Source organism: Eubalaena glacialis, chromosome 14 (assembly GCF_028564815.1).
Source record: "Eubalaena glacialis isolate mEubGla1 chromosome 14, mEubGla1.1.hap2.+ XY, whole genome shotgun sequence".
In the NCBI taxonomy this organism is placed as follows: domain Eukaryota; kingdom Metazoa; phylum Chordata; class Mammalia; order Artiodactyla; family Balaenidae; genus Eubalaena; species Eubalaena glacialis.
The window spans coordinates 53,931,251-53,957,786 of record NC_083729.1 but is presented as its reverse complement, the minus strand read 5'-3'; the positions used below and the strand labels follow the sequence as shown (position 1 = coordinate 53,957,786).

General features: G+C 34.2%; 1 protein-coding gene across 1 annotated transcript in view; it reads right to left on the bottom strand.

Annotated features, from left to right (window-relative positions):
- Positions 1–26,536, bottom strand: part of EHBP1 (EH domain binding protein 1) — a 331,743-nt gene that overhangs the window by 254,213 nt on the left and 50,994 nt on the right. Inside the window, exons 3-5 of the mRNA XM_061210795.1 lie at positions 20,552–20,609; positions 11,712–11,807; positions 6,298–6,351 (exon numbers count right to left, since the gene is read on the bottom strand). Coding sequence (XP_061066778.1) covers positions 6,298–6,351; positions 11,712–11,807; positions 20,552–20,609 — 208 coding nt within the window. The remainder of the gene's footprint in view (positions 1–6,297; positions 6,352–11,711; positions 11,808–20,551; positions 20,610–26,536) is intronic.

Below are 26,536 nucleotides of genomic sequence, written 5' to 3'. Positions count from 1 at the left end.
GTTTACAAAAAATTTAAAAAACAAAACAAAACAAAAAAACCCTTTGTAGATTGATCACCTTTTCTATCAATGCCAATAACTTTTAACAAGTTCCCAAACTGATGGTGCTCAAAAGTGGCCTTCGTTATTTACAGAAGAAATGATACAATATCTAAGATTAACTTTAAATAATCTGGTTTAAAAAACAGTGGGAATGAAATAAAAGTGGGGATGAAATAAGTTTACCAAAGTATTGAAGATTATTGAAGCTTGGAGATGGGTACATAGAGGTTTATTACTCCTTCTACATTTTTTTTTCTTATTTTTTTTACATTGATGTATAGTTAATTTATAATGTTGTGTTAGTTTCTGGTGTACAGCAAAGTGATTCAGATATATATAGATATACATATATCTATATATATCCTTTTTCATATTCTTTTCCAGTATAGTTTATTACAAGATATTGAATATAGTTCCCTAAGCTATACAGTAGGACTTTGTTGTTTATCTATTTTATATATAGTAGTTTGTATCTGCTAATCCCGATCTCCTAATTTATTCCTCCCCTACCCTTTCCCCTTTGGTAACTGATGTTTTTTTTCAATGTTTGTGAGTCTGTTTCTGTTTTGTAAATACGTTCATTTGTATTATTTTTTAGATTCCACATATAAGTGATATATGATATTTGTCTCTCTCTGACTTACTTCACTTAGTATGATAATTTCTATTATCATAGTGAGTAAATGAGATAATGTGTATATAGCATTCCACACAGTACCTGATATACAGTAAGTATCCAATAAATTTGTTAGGGTAATATATTTTGGAGACTTCTGCATTTTATTTGGATATTTTATATTAAACAAAAACTTTAAATTTCACTGATTGTGGGGTTATAACAAAGTGCAAAGAAAATAAAGATATCAAAATTCCGTTTTTGAATGCTCTTTGGAGCATGGCTTCTCAGTGTCACAACAATTTACCAAGAGACTTTCAAACAAAACCCAGACTTTACAAGAGAAAAAGACAGTCCTTTGAAATTCACTAGGTCTTCTGTATGTAATGTGGAAACATACATACAGAAAGCATGTATTAAAATGTAAAGCAGAGCACAATATTATAACACGTTATTGCTACAGGAATAGAACTGTTTCTCTAGACCAGAGTCAATTTTGTCATCCACCACTGAGGGGAGCTGTAACCTAGGAAAAGGTTTATATAGCATTGCAAGATTAAACTTTCTAGAACCTTATAATATTGGTTTAATAAATTCTTATTAAAATATCTTTCAAATTAATTTGACAAGTATGCCTGAATTCTCTTTTGAAGACCTTACAAGAAATAATAAAGCTCATTATATCTATGTAACCGTAATAGTGGAATCCCTATCCCCCTTCCTTGCTTTTTCTCTTTAGCACTTATATATTTAACATGTATTTAACATACATTATATATTTATATGATCTAACATAGTATATATTTCACACACATTAATTTTTATTTTCTGTCTCTCTCTCACACATACAAATGTAAACTCCATGAGGAAGAGATTTTTAATGAGTTTTATATACCACTCTATTTCCAGTACCTAGAAGAGTGCCCAGCACAAAATACATACTCAGTGAATTAACTGCTACTGAATGAATGAATGAATATGATGATGTCATATAATGAACTGCTGTAAGTTCAAGCAAAGTGAACTGCTACTACCTGAAAAATGTAATGTCTACTTATATTGAATTTAGGTTTAAGAGAAAATTTCTAAGAACAGTTCTTTAATCCTATAGATGAGTATATAGAGAGATCCCATGAGAATGGCTTAGTATACATTCATAGTAGAATCCTTCTTAAATCATCTGAATGTCACAGAGAATTGGTCAATTAAAGGGAAGAATTATAAATACTGATACACAAACATTTTAATTTTGTTTAATACATATTAATGTGTTTCATCACCAGTTTTCATGGCCTCTTCTTTGAGTATAATTTCGTTGACTGTCAATTTTCTCATAATCAACAGCCATAACGTATCATTAGTGTACTTCAATCACTTTTAAATGAAATCAATATATAAGGACAAAAGAGAAATAATCTGAATGCAAAATCCTTTCAGATTTTCATAAATTTTCCCAATTTTTTACAGTTGTATTTCCACACCAGATTTGACAGCAGTTTTTAACAACTCACTTCTATCAACTCTTTCTAAAGCATTTTAACGGTTTTCATGAAATAATTCTTCAAACTGATATTTCACTGGCCTAGGAAACATCTAATTAAATTATGTAATTACAATAACGGGTCAACAGCATTACAAGAGGTCTTATAAGGGGTCAAACTCAACTTACAACTCACCTGTGAGAGAAGTGTGCAGAAGTGTGTCAGAGAGTAGCCTACTAACCATGTTGACACATGTGGGATTAAAACCAGGACGTTTTACAGACAGAATGGAAAGTATGAGGTAATTCATGTAAATTAACTAGAGACTGATCAAGAGAACCTCTACTGTAATGACATATGGATCCCTCACATAATATCTCACTGCCACTAGAGTCTACTTTTTGAATTTTTCTTCAATATAGTTGATGAATGCTAATTCCTGTCTTAAAAAGAATAAACCTTACAGGATATTGAGTTTGACTATAATCATTCATTCACTTACTCCTTCAACAACATATAATATATTGAGTACCTAGTACACAAAAGGTACTATGTAAAAAAATTGTGGTGGCTACAAATATAAGTGGAACAGAACTCTTCCTCTATTACTTTGCCAAGCAAGAGTCCTTTTAGCACCTCAGAAAACTGACCTAGGTTTTCCAGAAGAGGAAAAAGAGTTAACACACCTGAATAGGTAAATAAAAAAAATATTCTCAAGATTCATTTTTCTCTCACCATATAGAAGTTGGTCCCAGCAGAAAGAAATTAAGTTCCTCCTGAAAACTAAAGAGGGAGACATGCCCAATTCTAGTCTATCTTCCATGTGAGAATACACGACTTTTGTTTTGTTTTAGGGTTAATTATATAAACTCATCCTTTCACATTAAATAGTTGACAATTTATGATAGCTGTCCTAATTTAAAGTATGTAAATTAGTGTGTTCTCCTTTAAGTTAATGTATTTTAAATGGTTTAGTCACAACATATGCATTCATGTTCTTTCCCATGCATTAATAAGAGTAAAACAATTTCACCACACTTCCTAAGTCTGGGAACTTTATACAATGTAAGTAAATAATGGATGCATTTAATACTTACCTCTTTTAAAAAATAAACATTATGCTAGTAAAATAGGTCAAATTCCATAAATGTCTCTTCAAAAACAAAACAAAAAAAAACCTGCTGTAAAAACAGGCAAAAGTCAACAATAAAAAAATCATAAGAAACTCATCTAATAAACTATTTGTTATTTTCTTGCATTAGGTTCCTAGCAATCATCATCATTATTGCTGTCACTATTATTAATAGCTAAGGAATTAATTGTGTGTTCCTCTCACATTCTGATTAATTTTACTTCTCTTCAAATTAGGTCTTCAATACCTAGATTCCCCTAAGTTCTGACCATCTCTTTAAAGACGGCGGTTTCTGTTTTTTGTTTTTTTAATACCCATGGCTGAGAAGTTAGGCTTCTACTACAAAGGCTAATACGTGAAAACTATGTTTACATGAAAAGTGAGTTTAAACCACAATTCAATTTTCTTTCTTTCATTCTTTGTTTTTTTTTTCCCCCCAATCCTGGCATAGGAAATAACTATTATAGCAACAAGGAGTAGGGGGAAAGAACGGTTGTGCTAAAAAAGTTCAGGATAGGAAACTTGCAATAATACTCATAATCCATTCCAGAAATAAAAATATACAGAAAATATATATGCCAATATTGATTGTTTAAAGAAAGATATAAATTAGGGAGTTATTAATTGATCCCAAAATGACATGCCAGATAACTCTTTTAAATATTTCATTCTCCATGAACTTGAAAATCAAAAATTTGATCTACAAAAAGATAATTTTCAAAAAAGTTTATAAAAATATTCCTATTGACTGAAACAAAGTCATGGACCTAGAAAATCCCTCTGAGATCATTTAGTAGAAACCTTTCATTTTACAGATGAAGAAATTAAGTCCTAGAAAATAATCTCAAGGTCACCAGCTTTGAAGGCACATCAGGATTTATACTCAATTCTAACCAATCAAAAGCTCATGTCTTCTCTATACTATGATATGGGAGAAAGGAAAATGCATTTTTTACAAATAAGAATATGAGGAGGCAGAATGACAAGAAGGTAGAAAATCTTTCAGCTATTAAAAAGCATAATGATGGCTGGAAATCTCCACAAATGCAGTGTTCTCGCCACAATGTAACTCAGAGTAAGGTCTCCAAAATCTTCTGATGACAGAGTAAAATTTAACCTCTAGTAACAGTTCAATTAAAATGTTGGTTTTATAAAGTTTTATAAACAATATGAATAATAGTTAAAAGCATCTATATTATTTTTATTAGATTTTTGTGAATCTAATTTAATAATAAACACTTTGAAAGAAGAAATGCTAATGTATTTTATTTTCCATTTTCCTCCTATGGCCACTCCCTTACCTAACAGTCAGATTTCTAGCAACTTCAATCACTTGAGTAATAAATAGGCAAATGAACAAAATAAGCTGCTGGGCTTAAATATATTTTTCATAAAAAGGATATAAATGTACTCTTCGACTTAAGAAACACATACCCCCAATATGGAAAGTATAATCCAAAATATACCTCTTTATCTCATGATCCATTTAAACCTCACTGTTTTAATTTTAGTATTTCTCTATAGACCTTTAAAATATTTTTATAAAATATATAACACAGAACTTAAAAATATTTTTCCTAAAATCCTATAGATTTGAATGCCTTTTGCATCCAAACCTGATCTATATCATATAGCTTTTTTTTTTTTAACTTGTACCTTTCAGTAACAGCTTATAACGTATTCCTCAGAAATTTAGGACTGCTGTGCCTCTATTCTAAAATTAATTAGAGGTGTAATAAGAACATCTTTCTAAACAAATATCAAGTTAGTGTTTACATACTTCTACCATTAATTACAACCCAAAATTAACTGGCTAATTCTTTAGTACATCAAACTAACAAAGATGTATAATAGAGCCGCGAGTATCGAAAACCGTAAAACCATCCATTGGGGAGAAGCTCTTAACTTAATGAAAGCTAGAATTTTAAGGCTGTAACCAATTTCAAGGAGTGTAAGTTTGTTTGTTTTTAAAATCTCAATGCTATTCCAAGTATAGTGTTCAAACCTATCACTATAGAAAATCCAGAACTGTTAACATGTGTGAACCATAACACAATGACATTGGCTTGATATCCAGCCATCAGAACTCCTTCCACTGTGTTTGGACCTGATCTCCTTCCCAAGCTTTCCAGATCTTCATGTCTAAAAATGGCCCAGCTACTGCTGGAAAAAGTATAAGATTCCTTTTACCACTGAGATATAAAACAAAGTCAGGCACAGAAAGGAAGAATATGCTGTTATAAAGCACGTTATAAAACTGTTACAAATATATTTTAGAACTTAAATAACAATCATGGTAATGATGTCGATGACAATGATAAAAGCTAATATTCATTGAAATTATTTAATCCTCACAAACCTGTAAATTGATTGCTGAGAAGTTAAGAAACTTATCACAATCACAGAGCCTATAAATGGAAGAGCTAGGGCTTGCAATCAGGTCTATCAGACTCCAGAATCCACATTCTTTCTCACTGTAGTTTCATGGTCTGTCTTCCCTAATCTCCATTCAATAAACATTTATTAAACAACTACTATATGCCTGCAAGTCACCTGGGACTCCACAATATGTAAACTAATTGAAGATGATTATTAAAGTACCACTCTAGAATCCCTCAACCCAAAGAGTTAAAGCATATACTTTTTTTTAAAAGATTTCTAAGATCATTCATCGTTTCATTCAACAAATGTTTCAATGAGCATTTGTTATGTGAGAGGTACCATGTCAGATGCTAAATAGATAAAAAGATGAATAAGACATGATCCTTCCCTCAAGCCCCCAACAGAATACATAGAGCATATACATAATTCAGCATTGAAGAGTATTTTTACGTCTATATTTTTAACAAAAATATTTACAAATAATTCTGCTACCGGCTATCATTTCATTTAAAAAATTCTGAAAGTTACAAATCACTATTTAATTTTTATAAGGCAACATTTCTCCTACCACCAAAATGCTAATGTACCTTAGTAATTTATACAGTCAAAAATATGAAAGGTGACAGAATTTACGATTAGCTTACATTTTCTATGACAAATGTCCACTCTTTATCTTCAAATTCCTCTGCATGAGGATCCTGTAACAAAAGCAAAATATAAAGTTGAAATACATTTCTTAATTCAGTCAATCCAGTTAAGAAAATACAAACAGCCTTGCTCTTAGCTTTTTCCAACTTTTTAAAAAAGGAGAGGCAGAATGGCCTACTCTTAAGAAACTTCCATAACTTACCTAAATTTAAATCATTATTTTTTACTAAGAAATTCTCTATTTTACTTATGTTAATGCATATCATTATCTTCCATCATTCCATCTAAAACAATACAAAAAGAAACCGAGGGACAAATATAATATGATATCGCTTATATGTGGAATCTAAAAAAATGGTACAAATGAACTTATTTACAAAACAGAAATAGAGTCAGAGATGTAGAAAACAAACTTATGGTTATCAAGGGGGAAGGGGGGGTGGGAGGGATAAAATGGGAGATTGGAATTGACATATACACACTATATATAAAATAGATAATTAATAAGAACCTACTGTATAGCACAGGGAACTCGACTCAATACTCTGTAATGACCTACAGGGGAACAGAATCTAAAAAAGAGTGGATATATGTATATGTATAACTGATTCACTTTGCTGTACAGCAGAAACTAACACAACATTGTATACCAACTATACTCCAATAAAAATTTAAAAAAAGAAACCCAGGTTCAGATAACTTAGTGAGTGAACTATTAAGAAGCACTTTATTAAGATATTAAATGCCCATATAAAGCTCTGCCCTCATTTCTACATCTCTAAGTATTTTAAACTCAAAGTATCACTTGAGGCAAGGTTTTCTTGGTGCAGAGGTTATATAAACATCTGGAATTTCAAAGTACCTCAAAGGACTTCATAATCTACACAAAATGGCAAATTGGATGTTGATACCCCCATCCGCCCTCCACCACCAGAAACCTAAGAAAGGGTAACAGATCCCACAACCAAATGCAGCTTTTTTCTATATGAAGCATACTTTTGCAAGTATTTGACAAATATTTATTAGCTACTTATTATACAAGGAATTGTAGAGGTGTTACATGGATTCAAATATAGTTGTCCTTGCCTTCGAAGACAAACAACTAATGTAAATACATATATGATGAATGAAATACATGGTCAAACAACTAATCTAAATACATATATGATGAATGAAATACATGGTTTTACTAGGGATTAGAAGACAATACATTTCTTAGAGGAATGAACAATAAAAGCTTTATGAGTGAGGAAGCATTTGGACTAGGTGGGATTGTATAGAATTTCCACAGATATTAGAGTAAGTAAAGGTAAAAGGCAATAGATTATAAGACATAAAAGGGAAAGTAGTGGGGTTGCATCATAAGTGCATTTAACTTATTCAAGTTCAAATTCATGTGTTAGAGGTTGGGGAGGGATGGAGGTACTGAGAGAGAGAATGAGTGCACATAGATGCTATTCCCCTACTGGGTCTCAGGGACCACATGCTTCTCATAGGGAAGCATCTTATTCATGACTGATTCCACTTTAGTCTATTATTAATCTTCAGTTTCTACTGCCACAGCTGAGTTTGGGTCCACATCACTTTGTGCCTAGTCTCTTTCAAGATAAAAGTGACTGCAGCACTCTCCCAGACTCTCTGCCCTCCAATCAATCTTGTACACAGATTAATTCTCCCAAACCACAGTTCTGACCATGTTAGTACAAACTCAGATTTTTTTAATGACGCCTACAACCTATGGGATAAATTCCAAACTCCTTAGTTACTTCTTTACTTCTATTTACTTATTTTTTACTTTAACAGCATGGTGGCTAGCTGATTCTGAGCTGTCTTAAGGCAGCTATTTCTATGGGTAAATTCACACAGATAGTATAAAGACCTGCCAAAAAGGAGTTTCCTTGGTGGTGATGAGCAGGGAGAAGTAGGAAAGAGTAGAATGGAAAAAGAGGTAGAGAACTCTACTTGATATCTGTTTCCCCAGCCTGGCCCTGCCCAGGTTTATAGAGAGCAACTACTGTAAATAAAGCCTGAAGGAGCTTTTCCATGAGGAATTTAGGGCACAAACAGTGCTACTTTAGAGACCAAGTAATAAAGTGTGACACAATGCTTAGGAAAAAGACATCTTACCACCCTTCCTGCCTGCCCCCACCTGCACCATTGTTGAAGTATGCAGCATAGTTCTAGTACAGCTGGTACAGTTAATAATAGTAGTAGTAGTAGTAGTAGTAGTAGTAACACAAAATATTTGCAATGCACACACTCTGCCTCAGTTACTGTGCTAAGGGTTTTAATCATCACAGCAACTTATGATACAGCTACTATTTTTATTCCCATTTAGCAGAACAGAAAACTGAGACCTAAAAGATGTAACTTCCCACATATAAGTGTTAAAATTATGTTGCAGTTCCAGGTCTGTCTGGCTTTTAGCCCTGTTGTTGGTTCAGTTTTATCTCTGTGTCCCCAGGACCTAGAAAAGTACCTGGCACACAGTGGTTTCTCAAGAATACTTGATGAATGAATTAATGAATATATATCTTACAAATTAACAAATATTGAACAGTAACTTATATATGATATACATTAATTCTCAAAGCTGATGAAACATTTTTTAGAAACAGAGATGATATATTACTCTTAAAAGAATAATTTTAATGGGACCAAGGGACATATCTGATAGGGCAAAGTCACTAAAAAGATGTAAAGGAGCAACAATAATGTTCATTTTGGACTATCTACACAATTAACTAATTATATTATTGATGAAACAAAAACATTTGTAGTAAAAATTGCTTCTAGCCTGAATCAATTGTCTTCTTTATATCCTACTCTCTACCCTCTAGTGTCTCTTTTACTACCATTGTACTAAAGAGAAAAATTGAAAATGGCTTAAAGAGCTGTTTTCCTTCTCAAAACCCTAAAAGGCTTTTTTTTTTTCATTAACTAGAAACAGCTATTTTCAATCTAATTCAAAATTCAAAATCAAGCATGCAGGCTAAAGAAATTAATTTCTGGTTAAGTCACAGAAAAATGAAATATATTGATAACTTTTTAAAAAAGCACGTTGTCTATGAGCACAACTCTGTGAATACCATACCTAGGACAAAAAGGATTCAGAGCAGTCCTTTCCTATTTACAAGTTTCAGGATTAAGTAAATTGTGAGACTTTAATATAAGTAAAAGGAAGGGGGAAATATGAAAAAGTTTTCCACTTGAATATTTTAAATGCAAGATCCAAAAAAATTACCATGAAAGAATGAAAAATTATTTTGTTTTGTTTTACTTTTCTGCTTTTCTATGGAACTCTGGGAAGACATAGAGTCAGGAAGATAAAGATATTTATCTAAGTATTTATTTAAGTATTTTAAATGGTCACAAGTTTGCCTCCATAGCACGACTGAAGAGAAATGTATGTAATACAGCAAAATGGGGAGGAAGGGGTATTTGGGTTTTTCCCCTACAGACTAACACTTACAGACATAAGAGTTCAGTGATAGGATATGCTGAACCTTCTCATCAGCACTTGAAAACTACACTCACCTCCTAATCCTCCAAGTAACACATTTCAACAGCCACTTTCAACTCAGAATCACTCAGTTAGTGCATATCCTTTGCCCAAACACATGGCTGTCAGCCATTTGTTGACTCTCTTCTAACCCCTTGTTCTCTATCATCATTTTTTTTTTAAAGTTGTGTATCTATGTCCATTCACTTGCTTTACCAATATAAACAGACTGAATCAAAAACACACAAGAGATTACTTAAAAGTCTTCCTCAAGCATGTTAGAGATTTTGTTGTTGTAATCTATATTCAGAGTGGTTTGTATTACAGAACAGGCCATACAATGTAAAACAAAATCAAAAACAAACAAACAACAACCACCCCAGGGCTAAATCGCAGTGTGACTGGGCAAGTTACCTTCTTCTTTAGTCTCAGTTTCCTTATCAGTACAATGGGAATAATTACAGAACCTTAGGGTTGCTGTAAGAATTAAATGAAATAGTACTCTAAAGGTCTTGTTGTTAACTACCAATCTTACTATATCATTTCATTAGGAGAGGTATGGTTAAGGGGGGTTTAATAACAGGCTTTTAGGACAGCTGACTAAAGGGTAATAGGATGGTTCTGATCTTTCCTGAAAAAAAAAAAGGAAGAGCAGCTACAGTCGCATCCCTTATTTCTCCCTGGGCAAACAAATCAAGTATAGTGTATATATGATAAGCATAATCAAGTAAGTTATAATACCAATAACAATAATATCAAAACTATAAAGGATCCAATAATAATATCAAAACTATAAAATATACATAAAGTGTTAAGAATCTCTGATAAAATAGAGTATCTATGAAACAGAGCATTTAAAAGTAGTGTCCCATTCATGGGTTAGTACATCAACATTCATCATACTGTTTTGTTCTATTGATCCCTGCAGTAGCTCCAGAACATATGAATTAATATACTGGATTACAAAATCAAAAGTATTTTTTTACACAGTGATTTCACACTCTAAGCCCTATAACTTTGCTCAACTTAGATTTCATATCCTGAAGTATTTTAGTGGATTTTCACAAACTTTATGTTTGTGCTTAATGAGATGTCTTCCTTCATTCTGTAAAAGTAACGTCAACACAATTGGAAGGATTCAACGAAGAAATAAAGCATTTGTTTCCTAACTGCACCACTTTCAAGAAGGCTGAAACTGAGACATACTCGTCTCCACCTTTTTTTTTTGAGCAGGTAAGGAAATGGTTAGGAAAATAAATATTCTAGTGCATAACTGTCATATGTGTGAGGACTATTTTATAATGTTAAGAAATAAGGAAAACTTTCAAGAAAAAACATATATAAAAAGAGTTAGCTATATGCACAGCTATGTTTTTGGACCTGCACTTGGAATTTATTATCAGAATTTTTATTTTAAGCTATAGTATTTATAAAATATTAACATTTATAAAATATTTATCAAAAATCAATTTTAAACTTATCTTCTTATATTAACATCAATAAAATATTTATCATATACTAATTTAAAAACCTATCTTGTTATTAGTCAAACAAGGCTAACAAAATGAGGGTCAAGACTAAGAATTCCACAAACCTCAGCTTTCCACAGGAAAAAAACTTTAAAGTTCCCTGTGGGTAGAATGTAGGAAGTAGTAAAAGAAGTATTCCAATTGATCTTAACTGGAATAAGTTCAAAAAGACTCCCAAATTGTTTGGACTTTATAGACCATGAAACACCCTGATATCCTTACATTGTTATAAATTGCTATATCTCTAAAAATAACGCACATTAAGGTCCTTACTGCACATTAAGGACCCAAATGTATAGAACAATGAATACTGAAATATTCCGTCATTTAGAACTATGATTATATAATAAATCCTATAACTTATAAAACTGGAACTTACCTTAAAAAGTGTCACAGTGATTTCAATGTTTTCAGGAACAGGCCATACTACAACACCACGGTATGGATTTTTTATTCCAGGCTGCCAGCTATGAGCCTACCAGAATAAAAATAATGGCTTCAATTTGAAGTACAGGAAATGCAATGTTAATAATTTACAAAAATATATTGACCCTATTTAACTATCCATTAGATCTGTCTCTCTAAAACAAAAATGATTAGTCAAATAAAACTTTTCAAGCATTAAACTTGGGCTATGACGGTTATATCACATGGTAGCTACAGATTACTATCTGTAAACAAACCTTTACCCTCTCCCACGCACACACACACACACACACACACACACACACACATACACACAAGAAGATGCAAAAATGAGGTGCCTCATATTTTCAAAAGCTATTTAGGATTGAATAAAAACCTTATTAGGAGAAACATTTTTAAAATTACTTTGTGATTTAGGAACTTAAGGGCAAAATCATTCTTTAAAAGGAAAAATTAATTATATAGTCTGCATTTAAGATCATTTCCCACTAAACCATAATGTTTATTTGGGTCAAGTAAAGAAGAAAGCAGTTTGAACAGTTAATGTTTCTAGTGCCTATAATTTTAAAGACTTTTTTCCTTGTAAATATTATCAAGGTTCCCTAAGGAACCCCCCGAAATGTGGGGATCACCACTCTAGGTCTTCCGTTGTGGTGGTGTTTCCAGCCAAAGCTAATGGATAATGGTATGCCAAGACAGCTCAACTAAATCTTCATCTCTCTGGGCTTCAGGACTGTCCGTGGACATGCTACGAAGGTGGTAATAAAAGCTGACACTTAAGAAGTACTTTCTATATGTCAGTCCATATTTGGAATTTACTTATGTTTAACTCATTCAATCTGCATAAGAACCCTATGAGGTAGCTACTATTCATTCATTCATTCATTCACTCACTCAATTGATACTATCTGCCAAGCGTTGTCTAGGAACTGTAGTTAAAAAAAAAAAAAAAAAATCTGCCTTAGTGGAGTTTTCAGAATAGTAGGAAGAGACAGACAAACAAAATAATTAAGTAAAACAGACAGCATGTTAGGTAGAAAGAAACGCTGTGGAGAAAAATGAAAGTAGGGAAGAAGGATGGAAGGGGCAAGAGAAAGTAACAATTTTCAACAGGTTAATCAGAGAAAAGTGTCAATGAGCAGGTGATGAGAGAAGACCGTAAGGAGGTGAATCAGATATTTTAAAACATGGGAAGAGCTTTCTAGGGAGATGGACCAGTGACTGGAAAGGTGCTGAGGCAGTTAGATAACAACAATGCCAATGTGGCTAGAGCAGAGTGGTCAAAGAGAAGAGCAGCAGGAGATAAGACTAGGGAAAACACGGAAGGCCCAATCATATGAGGCTCTGGCAGCCCATTTCAAAGATTTTGGTTTGTAATTTGAGTGAGATGGGAAGCCACTGGAGGATTTTAAGCAGAGGAATGATGAACTTATGTTTTTTGACTCTAGCAAATGTATTTAGAATAGGCTTCAGATGTAAGAGAGGAAACAGGGAGACCAGTAAGCTACTGCAATAATCCTGTGGAGAGCTAATGGTGACCTGGCTTGGGGTGGTAGAAAAGTGGTACAAAGTAGTCAGATTCCATATATTTTTTCATAGTTTCAAGATAGAATCAATAAGGTTTTCTGTCTGATTGTATGAAAGAAAGTAGCCAAGGATGATTCTAAGGCTTTCGCCCTTGAGCAAGTACATAAAAGGAATTGCTTTTAACAGATATGAGGCAAAACTGCTGAAGGATCAAGTTTGGAAAATAAGATTAGGAACTCAGTTTTATACACATTAAATCTAAGTTGCCTTTTAGATATTCAAGTGTAGGTGTTTAAATAGGCAGCTGGATGTACGTGCCGGGAGTTATAAATTTGGGAATCATCAGCATGCAGGTGATACTTAAAACTTGGATGTGATCCCAAGGGAGTGAGGAGAGAGAGAAAGAGAGAGAGGGAGAGAGGGAGGGGGAAAGAGAGAGAGAGAGATAAAGGCTCAAGAACTGAACCTTGGAGCACAACAATAACAGGTCCAGGAAATGAGGAGGAATCAGCAAAGAAGGGTCAGTAAAGCAGAAGGAAAACCAGAGGCGTGTGGTATTCTGAAAGTCTAGTGGAGAAAATGTTTTAAGGAGAAAGGAACAATCATCTGTCCCAAATCTTGGTGACAGGTCAAAGAGGATGAGGTCTGGAAAATGACCCCTGGATTTAACAAAGCAGAAGCCATTGCTGACTTCACAAGAGCAGTTTCAGTGGAGTGACAAGGGTAAACACCTGACTGGATTAGCATGGATTCAAGAAAGAATAGGAAGAAAGAAACTGAGCTAGCAAGTACATTCAACTCCTCTGAGGTGTTTTGCTGAAAGAGAAAGAGAGAAATAGGTTGGTGCTAGTGGGAGAAATAGTGTCAGAAGAGAATTTTTTAAATAAGAGAAAAATATTTTTAGGCTGATGAGAAATATCCAGTTAAGAGGGAAAATTTAATGATGCAGAAGAGAAATAATTGCTAGAGTAATGTCCTTAACAGTACAAAAGGAGATAGATTGGCCTTTGCTCGGAGCACAGACCATTCTTCCATAATAATAGGAAAGTAGCTAAAGTATATGAGTGCAGGTGCATGTCAGGGAGCAGATTTAACACATGAAGAAACTGAGGCACAGACTGGCCCAAGATCACACAGCAAGTAAGTGGCAAAAGTTGGATTTGAACCCAGGAAGTGGAACTGAGAAGGGATCAAGATCATGGAAACTTATGTCCATGCAAATCTTATCATATCTTGTTAGTTAAAATACCAGCAGAATATTATAAGTTAACTATACTTCAATAAAAGATAGAATACCAGCACAAGATATAGGTTTAGCAGCACTAAACTACTCCCACTCCAGCTAAATTGTCAATAACTCCCCCTCTATTCTCTCTTCATTGCCCCCAGATCACAAAACTTCAGGTGAGGAAAGGGAAGTAGAGACTCACAAGAGACTTAGCACACTACAGCCAAAGGTAAAGAACTGAGTTTTGCTGATCAAAAAACATCTCCAGGGATTCCTCTATTCCCCTGCCTATTTCTATGCCTGTTGACAGTCCTGGAACAAAAACTCCACAAAGTAAACAATATCCATTTTGAAAAGTAAATTACTGCCCATCTTAGAAAATCTTTTATCAAAACTCTACATAGTCTACATATTTAATTCTGAAGATTTATGACAACTCTAATTCTCATGTACTGTCATGGTAGATCAAGCAATTTCTCTGGTCTCTTCAAACTTCCCATAATTATATCTTCATAGTCTCCCGATACATTAAAAAAAAAAAAAAGACCATAATAACTGAACTTTACTTATTAGCCACGGCAGAAAAGATAGAGTTTTTGTAAAATTCTGAATGAAAAAAAAGACCATCAAAGAATTTTAGGCCTGAAAATATCTTTAGGAGATCTAAACCTGGTCCAGATAAGGAAATTGAAGCAATTAAAGAGCAAATGGCTTGCCTGAAGCCATACTAATAATCAGTAGGAGAACCAACTCCATGATTTTCAAGTTCAGAGTTCTTCACCCAACCGACATCATAGCCAACTCTATTTCTGATTCACACAGTAGTCAAGAAAATAGTCTTCTATCCCTAAGGTCTTAACATTTATGTATATGACACAGAGGTCAAGAGTGGGAAAAGCAGGGAATGTGGAGACCAACTAACAACTGGGCAGGGTTAGAAGGTGGTGATACCACGTAATTTCCTCAGGTATCCTAATGCTGATCCTCTAACTGACCTATTTAAATTCTCAGTCTTGGATCAGGGAATGGTAATTAGACCAAGAAACAAACAAAAATACAATCTGCTTAATGAATTAAAATCTTTTTTTTTCTTTCTTTCTTTCTTTTTTTAATAAAAAGAGATGGAAAGGTGCTAGTTCCCAAGCTGCTAGTATGCTGCCATTTTCTGACCATCTATCCAGCATTTCTTCCCAGCAAGAGAAAAGGTCAAACTAAGACAGAGCTCTGGCTTTCTGATAGTCTTTTTAGGGACTGTACACCTAGCTAAGTTAGGACAGTGTAACAATATCAATTAGTCCAGCTGAGTATCTGGCAATGCCAGCTTTATAATGTTAGCTAATTATTATATACTAGGCAGAAAACAGAACCAGTAAATTTTGCTGGAGAGGAAACTATGATGTATATAGCAGCAAACATGAAGGGGAAAAAAAAAAAAGTGTTCCTAGTCAGAAGAGCTTACTACAACTTCTACCTCAAACAGAATTAAAGAACCTGAAGCTAGAAAAAGAATGAAAAGTCTAATACAGGTAACTAAAAATAGCTGCGGTATTAAACATCTAACTGTACAAATCAACTGCAACAGGAATTTAGGTTCTTAAGAACTTTATTTTTTAAAAAGCACCTCATATTGGCATTCATCAGCACTACAAGAACCCTGATCAGTTTTTATTCAGAGTAACAGAAAGGATTTCCCTAGAAAATAATTTGGTACAAAACACATACAGCTATTTAGCTAGCTCCTTAGTAGAGTCAGGAAAGGCAGGTTATTTAATCATTTGCCAGCATCCTAGTACAGTTAATGGTAGAAAGGATGAAGCCACATTATCCAGTTCTACTCATATATTTTTTTTCACTTTTTAATCATATCACAGATCCTTTAGCAAAGGCAGACCTAAGGAAAAGGTAACATTTCTCAATTTTGAGTAATGACTCTATAAAATGCCTTATTTTCAAATTATTTCATATCATATCTTACCTAAAAGACTTGTACCTAATATGGAACTAAACGCAGAGTAAATATTCACTTGTTACTTCTGATTCCTACAAAATCAAAATATTTCACTGAAAATTTACAACTGTCATTTAGTTTTTAAATTGATGATTTTCAATTTATAAAACTGCATCTACCCATATGTTTAAGATGTCACATATAAATTTACCTTAAGAGTTGTCCACATCATGGTCATAAGTCAAAGCTCTACAACTATACCCATCCCTTCATGATACCATAGCACATTGATAAAGGCTATAGCACAACCATAGAGCAGGGAAGTAGAGGTGGTAATGCCATCCAAAAGCTGGTGAGGACTTTCAAGCTCTTGTTTCCCTTTGGAACTCTCCCATCTCTCTGTGAGTTTAAATTTAGAAAACCAGATTTAAGGCAACAGACTACTCTGCCATAATTCTTCTTGTCTATCACAATTTCCCTGCTTCCTATTGTCAAACACTGTACTGAAAAATAATTTATTTAAGCATATACAAATCAACTGCAGCCTGAAAAAAATCTCTGTTATAAATGCCATGACTTGAGGATAAGAGGTGGGGAAGCTGCATATTGGGATAATTACTCATGGTAATTATTTTCTCGATAAAAAATGATTCAGCAATGAGTTCTTTATATATTTAACTAGAAAAATAGACATGTACCCAAAGAAAGTGAGCAATAAACGGAAAACTAAACTTTAAATTAAATAAGGCAATGTGCTTTATTATTTTACTGTCTAATCTGTTATCTGGGTGTCAGTTATAAATTTCAATCCACCAATATAAAAAAGGTAGATAATCAACTATACTTCAATAAAATAACTTTTTTAAAAGGTAGATATACTCAGAATCAGGCAAGATAAATAATAAGTTATACAGATGACCAAAGAAAATTAATTACTGCATAGTTCAAACTCTTTCCAGAAACACAGTTAAAAGTAAAAACTAGACTATTTTCTGGCCAATTGTTGCAGAAATCTGTTTTCCCCCTAAGTGATTTCAATGGGACTTAGCAAGCAAATAATATTTCAAACGAAAAATGTCAGAAAACAGAGGAGTCTTTCAGAAGAAAACAATGGTTCTAGTCTGTGGATTTAATATAACTGATAGCTAATTTTAAAAAATAATAGCTGGGAACAATTTTCTTTTTTTTAAGAATTCCAAAATGCCATGGATCTCAAGCTTCTCAAGATTAAAAAAAAAAGTTATTTGTTTAATTTTCACAATAACATCATTATCATTTCTTTCATAGCTTCTGGAACTGATTTTTATGTCCTTATTTAGCTGTTGTGAACAATTTACAGAACAGCATTTCACATATACATGAACATATTATGTATATGCTATAATAAACAACACATTGTAAGTTCTCATAAACTTTTCAAAAGTACATCTATAATGTTTCAAGAGAAAATACAATGATTCTAAAATATCCAGAAGGGATTTGAAATATTAAGAGCATCACAACTGGAAAATTAGTCCAATAAGAAATAGTTCCTTCTAGAAAATATTATATTTTGAGAAAAATCAACCTGTAGCCTATGTTTGTATTTCACCTTCTGGATTCAATCAATATTTGATACAATATAAAAAAGAATCTGGACCTAAAAGTTATTTGACTGACTTTCAAAAATGTAATTAAATTAAAAGTATACTTAGGGCTTCCCTGGTGGCGCAGTGGTTGAGAATCTGCCTGCCAATGCAGGGGACACGGGTTCGAGCCCTGGTCTGGGAAGATCCCACATGCCGCGGAGCAACTAGGCCCGTGAGCCACAACTGCTGAGCCTGCGCGTCTGGAGCCTGTGCTCCGCAACAAGAGAGGCCGCGATAGTGAGAGGCCCACGCACCGTGATGAAGAGTGGCCCCCACTTGCCGCAACTAGAGAAAGCCCTCGCACAGAAATGAAGACCCAACAAAGCCATAAATAAATAAATAAATAAATAAAATTTTAAAAAAAAACCAAATAGAATCAAAAGTAACTTTAAAAAAAAAAAAGTATACTTAATTTCAAATATGGGTATTCTGAATTGACCTTTAATCTACAGCATTTCATTATGCTTCATAATGTTTTAAGAAAACAATTAGTATCTAGTTTCTAAAAGAGGGAAATCACTTTTTGTTGATAGCTAAAAACATTTAGGGTCGATTTCTAATGTTTATAGTTATATTCAGATTCTTCTATCATATTTAGTGGATGGCCTAATATTGTTCCTTTTCACAAAAGCTTAAGACCCACTGAGCAAAACTGACAGAAGACCCTAAGTCTATTTTTAGAACCCCTTCTCATAAATAAATAGATAAGAAAATATTACATGTCCAAAATATAATGCCCCCAAACTACAAATGAATGCTTTGAAGAAAATGCTATTCATGAGGTAAGCAACTGGACCTTTCCTATATTGCTGGTGGGGGTATATTAAAAGTTCAAAATGTACGTACCCTATTACCCATTGATTACATTCCAAGTTATTCGTCCAAGAGAAAACATTTGTCCCCCAAAATACTTGAACAGTAATGTTTACAACAGATTTATTCACAATAGATGAATACTCAGAATATTCACTGGAAACAAATCAAATGTTCATCGACAGATGTATAAAAAATCAAACTGCAGTACATGCGCATGATGGAATACTGCTCAGCAATGAAAAAAGTTAACTACCAACATTCACAATAGCATGAATAAATCTCGAAAACATGCTGCACAAAAGAAACCAGACATAAAATAGTACTTTTGTATGATTCTATTTATGTGAAATTTAAGAACAGGTAAAAATAGCCTATGGTGATAGAAAAATCGGAATAGTAGTTGCCTCTAAGGACTGGAAATTGACTGGAAGAGGACTCAAAGGAAAAAGGTGATGAAAATAGTCTATATCTTGATAGGAGTGGTAATTATACAACTATATATTGATCAAAACTCATAAAATTGTGTAATTAAGATCTGTGACTTATACCGTATATAAATTTTAATTCAATAAAAATAAAATTTAAAAAGATGTCCTTAAAAAATTTTAAATTCTGAAATTTAATTAAATTAAAATTTAATTTCAGTTAAAATGAATAAATTTTTCTTTATATAAGCCTACTTACGGAAAAACCAACATTCAATAAACATGCTTGTAGTTATTGTATGCTTATAAAAATATACTCATACTTACTCGTCTATAGATTGGAATTTTAAAAATATCTAGATTTGTTATTAAACATTTTAAAATTCTGTTCTGGGCTTCCCTGGTGGCGCAGTGGTTAAGAATCTGCCTGCCAATGCAGGGGACAGGGGTTTCAGCCCTGGTCCGGGTAGATCCCACGTGCCGCGGAGCAACTAAGTCTGTGAGCCACAACTACTGAGCCTGCGCTCTAGAGCCCGCGAGCCACAACTACTGAGCCCATGTGCCGCAACTACTGAAGCCCGTGCGCCTAGAACCTGTGCTCTGCAACAAGAGAAGCCACCGCAATGAGAAGCCCGTGCACCGCAACGAAGAGCAGCCCCCGTTCGCCGCACCTAGAGAAAGCCCACGTGCAGCAACAAAGACCCAACACAGCCAAAAATTTTTTTTTAAATTTATAAATAAATAAATAAAATTCTGTTCCACTCCCCACAAAGCCATAAGAACAAAAAATTAAAACCTTTGAAAAATCCAACTCCTCTTCAGTAACCCAGCAATGGACTCAGATAACTCATCATTCCTTATGTGTGTCCTAACTTCATCCTCTTGGAATCTGAATAAAGTAATCCTACGTACAATTTTGTAAGTGATATTTATTTAATCATTATTTCATGATATCCTAGCACAGAGAAGTTAAATAACTATTATGTTATTCAAGGCTACCAAATCCAAAAAAACTCAGGTAACTGGCTCCTGCTTTAGGAACTGCAGTAACAAGATTACATACAGTGCCTGATCAATCATTTTAGTACATTAGATAATAAGAAATAACCCAAAATATCAAGTAATATTTTAAAATATTCTTCACTGGGACCAGAGAAGCTTAATAATTTGACCAAAGGTCAAATTCAACATTTGGGTAAGAAATTTAGAAAACAGACAAACCTTGGAAGACTTCCTTCGGCTTCTTCTCGTCCAAACCACCACCAGTTTATCTGGTTGCCTGCCAAACAAGAAAAAGATTACGTATAATTTAAGTTATCTTAAATCAAATAATAAAATTTAGTTCTAGCGCCTTTAAAAGAACAAAACATCATCTGCTTTAGATTACATAGAACCGTTGCACTTACAATAAAGCTCTATAAATTATTCATATATAGATGTTGAATACAGATATGATCTAATTTAAATGGCTAATATTTCATCCACATGTTTTTCTAAAAATACTTTACCAAGTAAATTCATTGGGACAAACCAAGTAAAATAAAATACTTACACTATTTTAAAAAAAAAAGCATACATATATCTCCTTTAAAACAATACTATATTTCTAACACATTATCCACTTTAATTTAGAGAAAATAAGCATAAAAATGATACTTCCAAAACAACTTAAGTCTGTGGTTTACACTACTCTTGCATCTCTGTATCTTATGAACAATGCTTATGGTTTTCAAAACCTTTTTATAATCAATCATCTCAACTATCTTCATAAAAACAATACAATACCAAAAAATAGGCAAGGTACATCCTGGCAAAGTTACATAACTCATCGAAAGTTCTGGCAAAACCAAGACCGAATGAAATACAGGTCTTCTAATTCTCATACCTCTCTTCTTTTCTTTATCTTCTGCCAACATAAAGTTAAAAACAAAACAAACTCACATTTTCAGCTAATACAACTAAGTTCTCTTTAATGCTTAGGGAAAACATAAAGACTATGATTATCAGTTCTTTTACTTAGATTTTTACTTTTAAAAATCTTAGATAAAAGCTTTTTAACCAAGAAATGAATGATATTACTCATCTCAGTGACCTTCACCACTTTTCTCTGTCTCCTTCATTTTACTCTGGTATCTTTCATTATCAGCAGATGACCCGTCCTCCTATTTAACTACCTACCTACCTACTTACCTTCCTACCTACATACATATATTATAAAAGGTCACCAGCCATAAACTCCTGATCCAGTGATTTATCTAGAAACCTGTCCAAAGAGTGACAGTTGTCTAATGAAAAATATTACTGAGGAACTGACCCTGAATGTAGTACAGAGAAATAAAGTGATAATATTTTTAAAGAAGGTAAGAGACATAGAAGATAGATTGAGAAGTACACACACCTAATAGAAATTCTAGGGCTTCCCTGGTGGTGCAGTGGTTAAGAATCCGCCTGCCAACGCAGGGGACACGGGTTCAAGCCCTGGTCTGGGAAGATCCCACATGCCGCAGAGCATCTAATCCCGTGCGCCACAACTACTGAGCCTGCGCTCTAGAGCCCGTGTGCCACAACTACTGAAGCCCGCATGCCTACAGCCCGTGCTCCGCAACAAGAGAAGCCACCGCAATGCGAAGCCTGTGCACCACAATGAAAGAGTAGTCCCCGCTCGCCGCAACTAGAGAAAGCCCACGCACAGCAACAAAGACCCAAAGCAGCCAAAAATAAATAAATAAATTTATTAAAAAAAAAAAGAAAGAAATTCTAGAAGTTTAGAATAGTGGGAATGGCAGAGGCAATACTGAGAAAAGGCTAAGAATGTTCCAATAAAGATAGGAGTCCTTAGGTTGAAAATATACATTAACAAATAAACAGGATAAATAAAAAACTAATCTATATCTAAATACCTTGCAATCAAACTACGGAACAGCAAGAATAAAGAGAAAAATCATAAAAGAAAAGATAGGTTACCAGCAAAGGCATAATTATGCTGACAGCAACTTCTTAGCAGCAACAGCACCCAAAATACAATGAAGCTAATGATCTTCAAGTGCTAAGGGAAAATAGATGCCATCCTGGAGTTTCATACTGGCTAAACTACCATTTAAGAAATGGTTTTAGACATAAAAGACTAAGAGTTTACAATGTATATAACCCAGCTAAATACAGGAAGGAGGAGGATGCAAGAAGCAATATAAATGTGGTAAAATGTTAATACTTGTTCATTTTCAGTGATAGGACCTGAAGAAAACAAGAGTAGACAAAAAAACAAAGTAAGGTTCCAATGAAACTATTTCATCAAGGCGTCTTCTAAACAAATGCAGTGTGTTTCTGATGGTGATAGTAACCAGCATAGTATAAAAAAGAAAAATGGTGGTTCTCCACCCAAGACTAAACCAGTTCCCAAAGACTGTCAGGCTTTGAAGACAACAATTGTAAAAACCAGTAGCTTGCTTTGGTGAATCTTTCCAGTGTGAGATGTTGAGAGCAGGAGCCAGATGCCAAAGTGCTAAATTACAGATGAAATAGAAGAAAGTTTCTATGAAACATCAGAGTGTTCATCTAAGAATCTGAACCAATGGAGAAACAAACAAAACCTTGTTCAACACACAGAGAAGTAGAACAGGACAAATGACATGAAGATGGGGAGCAGTATAGCAACATGACAACAGAGCTGGGCAGAGGGTATGATCAATGATGGCAGCTTAACAGCAGAGGGACTGAATAGCCAACCAGTGCAAGCTACCTTGTTTGAAAGCATTGGTGGCTTGCTGGAACACTTTACCTAGATTACTACACTAACCTTTTTACTATGTTCTCACCTCCACATTTCCAGCCCAACCTCAACTCTTAATTATATTTCTGCAATACTTCTTTAGAAATGCTATAAAGATCTTACCAATTTTCCTTATTATCCTTACTGGGCTCTTATACTGAAGGTACTACAGACTGGCACTTGAAGGTTGAATTTCACAGATTTATTTGACCTAAATAGTATTACATTTTAGTTTAAATTTAAACTTTAAAAAACATTTCTTACTTAAATGCCTTTAAACAAGGTCCATGCCATCCAGATTACTAGAGCCTCCAATGCTATCAGCTGCTTCACACCTGATCTTCACTCTTAAGATAATCTACTTAGTCCCTGTATGCATTTGACCCTGTGACACCACAGCATGCAAGATAACATCCATATTCCTGAATGTGGTTTATAAGGCACTTCACCACCTGACTCTGATCTACTTTTCTAGATGCAAAACCTACAAATATCTGAAAGGCATCTTGCTTTCCAACCAATCCCTCAACACTTATTCAATTTCTTCACATCTTTGCATGTTATAAACTTTTTTTAAAACCTCCTCTTTTCTCTCCTTTTCTACCTGATAAACTCTTAATTCATCACTTCCTCTGTGAAAACCTGACCATTTCTCATTTCATTCCCACTTCATCCCACATCCTAAACCTCAAGCAGAGTTAACTGCTCCTTCTACTGTATTTCCAGTAATACCCTAGACACCTCTTTTTTAATACCCTATGCGCCCTGTATTACATTATTTGTTATTATTTCTATCTCCTCCACTAGACTGTGCTCCTTTATCAACCATATCTTATTTATCTTTCTATTCCTAGTAACTAATAAGAATCTGGTACAAGATTGAGGCTCGATGTACATTCACTACTGAATGAACCTTAAATTTCATCCAGGAGTTCCCAACTGGTTAATTATAATTGATGAGGTCCAACTAAAGCCAGTAGCTACATAATACATTCTCTCTGCAGCTTATTTGAGCTTTGCAAGCATCCTCACCTTGGCTGCACATTGGACTCTCCTGGGAAGGGAGAGTGCAAAGCAATCCCCACACCTCCCGACTTGGAACATTAGTGAGGTATTAGTTGTGATGGCAGTGAGGGTGTCTCCCCTCCACGATATTGTCCTAGTGCCACCTGCACAGTTGCCTCCACCTAACTTGGCCTCTCAGGATCTCCCTCCCCTCAACCCGTTCTGATCTTGTGTTTCAGAAAAGGGAAGCCACTTACTGTAAAAAATTAGGAAGGGTGGTCTCCTAACCTATATGCCTGAACTTCCAAGTACGTAAATATAACATAAATTATTTATTTGAGAATGTCCCCAGAGATGAATAAACTTTTTTGTGATTCTAAGTCATGTCCAATTTTTATAATGTCTTCACTAGAAATCAGCCCACCTTTACATTATCAGGGACAAAGCAAGGCAGAATGTTCTAAAATAAAGAACTGTGCTGTGAGTTATTGTTCTTATAGAAGAACACCAATAACCACACAACTGGATGACCACAATCAATATTTTAAGCATCCATGCTGTACTAGAAAAGAACCATTAAATATTCACTTATGTGCTCCCAAGAGGCCAGGGATAGAGCAATTGTGAGAGTTTTATCCAACTACCAAAGAACCTATATAACTTTCTATCAAAAAAGTCAAGACAACCTGATAGAGCCCAGATTTTAGAGAGAATCCAACAATCACGTATTTAACATTTCTACCCCATTACCTAAGTAACCAGGTAGCACTACATATACAGATATATAAACATACACACATATATTTATATATAGATATTTACATATATAAACATTTTATATACATACACATAAAATGTACACAGACACACTGCCTGAGTTCCACTGGAAAATCTGTAGTCTTTTGGTGGGCTTATGCAGGGGAGGAAATTTTACATTTAAAAATAAGGGACTTCCCTGGCAGTCCAGTGGTTAAGACTCCACGCTTCCATTGCATGGGGCATGGGTTTGATCCCTGGTCGGGGAACTAAGATCCCACATGCCGGGCAGTGCAGCCAAAACATGAATGAACGAATGAATGAATAAATAAAATAAAAATCGACCTTCTATCCTACCCTCAGAGTCCTTAAAAGGCAACAAGTTGAATCTGAAGGTGGCAAGACTTATTTCACACTATGGTCCTGATGCTAAATTCTGTAGAGGAGGAAGGACAGGAGGAAAATGGAAGTGGAAGGAGGAAAAGATATGAGAGCTACAATGAACCAGCTTATAAAGCAATAAACTGTATCTTTCTTTTGTCTGCAACTAAGTTTTGGGCCCTTCTCTTTGCCACTAGTGATCTACTGTGATCAAAGTAAATTTAAAGAAAAACATTTCTGGCTTAAATTTAGACTCCTTTACTCTTTCCTACTCTTGCATGTGTGTCACTTGTGTGAGGTGAGACTGAAAAGCCATGAGAAAAATTCCAAAACCATCACTTGAAAACCAGTCTCATCACTCTCCAGAATCATAATAAGCATTCACCAAATATTTTATTGAGTGCCTATTACATTCCTGGCACTGTGCTGAGCCATGGAGATGAAAAGACAAAAGAAGACAAGCTTTGATCCTCTGGAAGTTTACATTCTAGTGAAGACAAACAATTAAACCAACTACCCAAATCTAGGCACAACCTGTGATAACTGTGGTTACTATTAGGAAATGAAATTACATGTCATTTAAAGAATATACTTTTCTGTATTTTCTACAATGAATTTATATTACTTTATGGTGGGGAATTATTTAAATGTGGGGGGGGAGTTATTTAAAATAAAATAGCACTTTTAAGTTTGGAATTACATATGAACAGACAGAATTAAACAATTAAATTTTAAAATTTCACTGTATTTATTTTTTTTATTTTTAAACTTTTTATTTTATATTGGAGTATAGCCAATTAACAATGTTGTGATAGTTTCAGGTGCACAGCAAAAAGACTCAGCCATACATATACATGTATCCATTCTCCCCCAGACTCCCCTCCCATCCAGGCTGCCACATAACATTCAGCAAAGTTCCCTGTGCTATACAGTAGGTCCTTGTTGGTTATCCTTTTTAAATATAGTAGTGTGTACATGTCAGTCCCAAACTCCCTAACTATTCCTTCCCTCCATCCTTCCCGCACTGGTAACCATAAGTTCATTCTCTAAGTCTGTGAGTCCGTTTCTGTTTTGTAAATACATTCATTTGTATAATTTCTTTTTAGATTCTGCATATAAGTGATATCATAGGATATTTCTCTTTCTCTGTCTGACTTACTTCACTCAGTATGACAATCTCTAGGTCCACCCATGTTGCTGCATTATTTCATTATTTTTTATGACTGAGTAATATTCCATTGTATATATGTACCACACCTTCTTTATCCATTCCTCTGTTGATGGACATTTAGGTT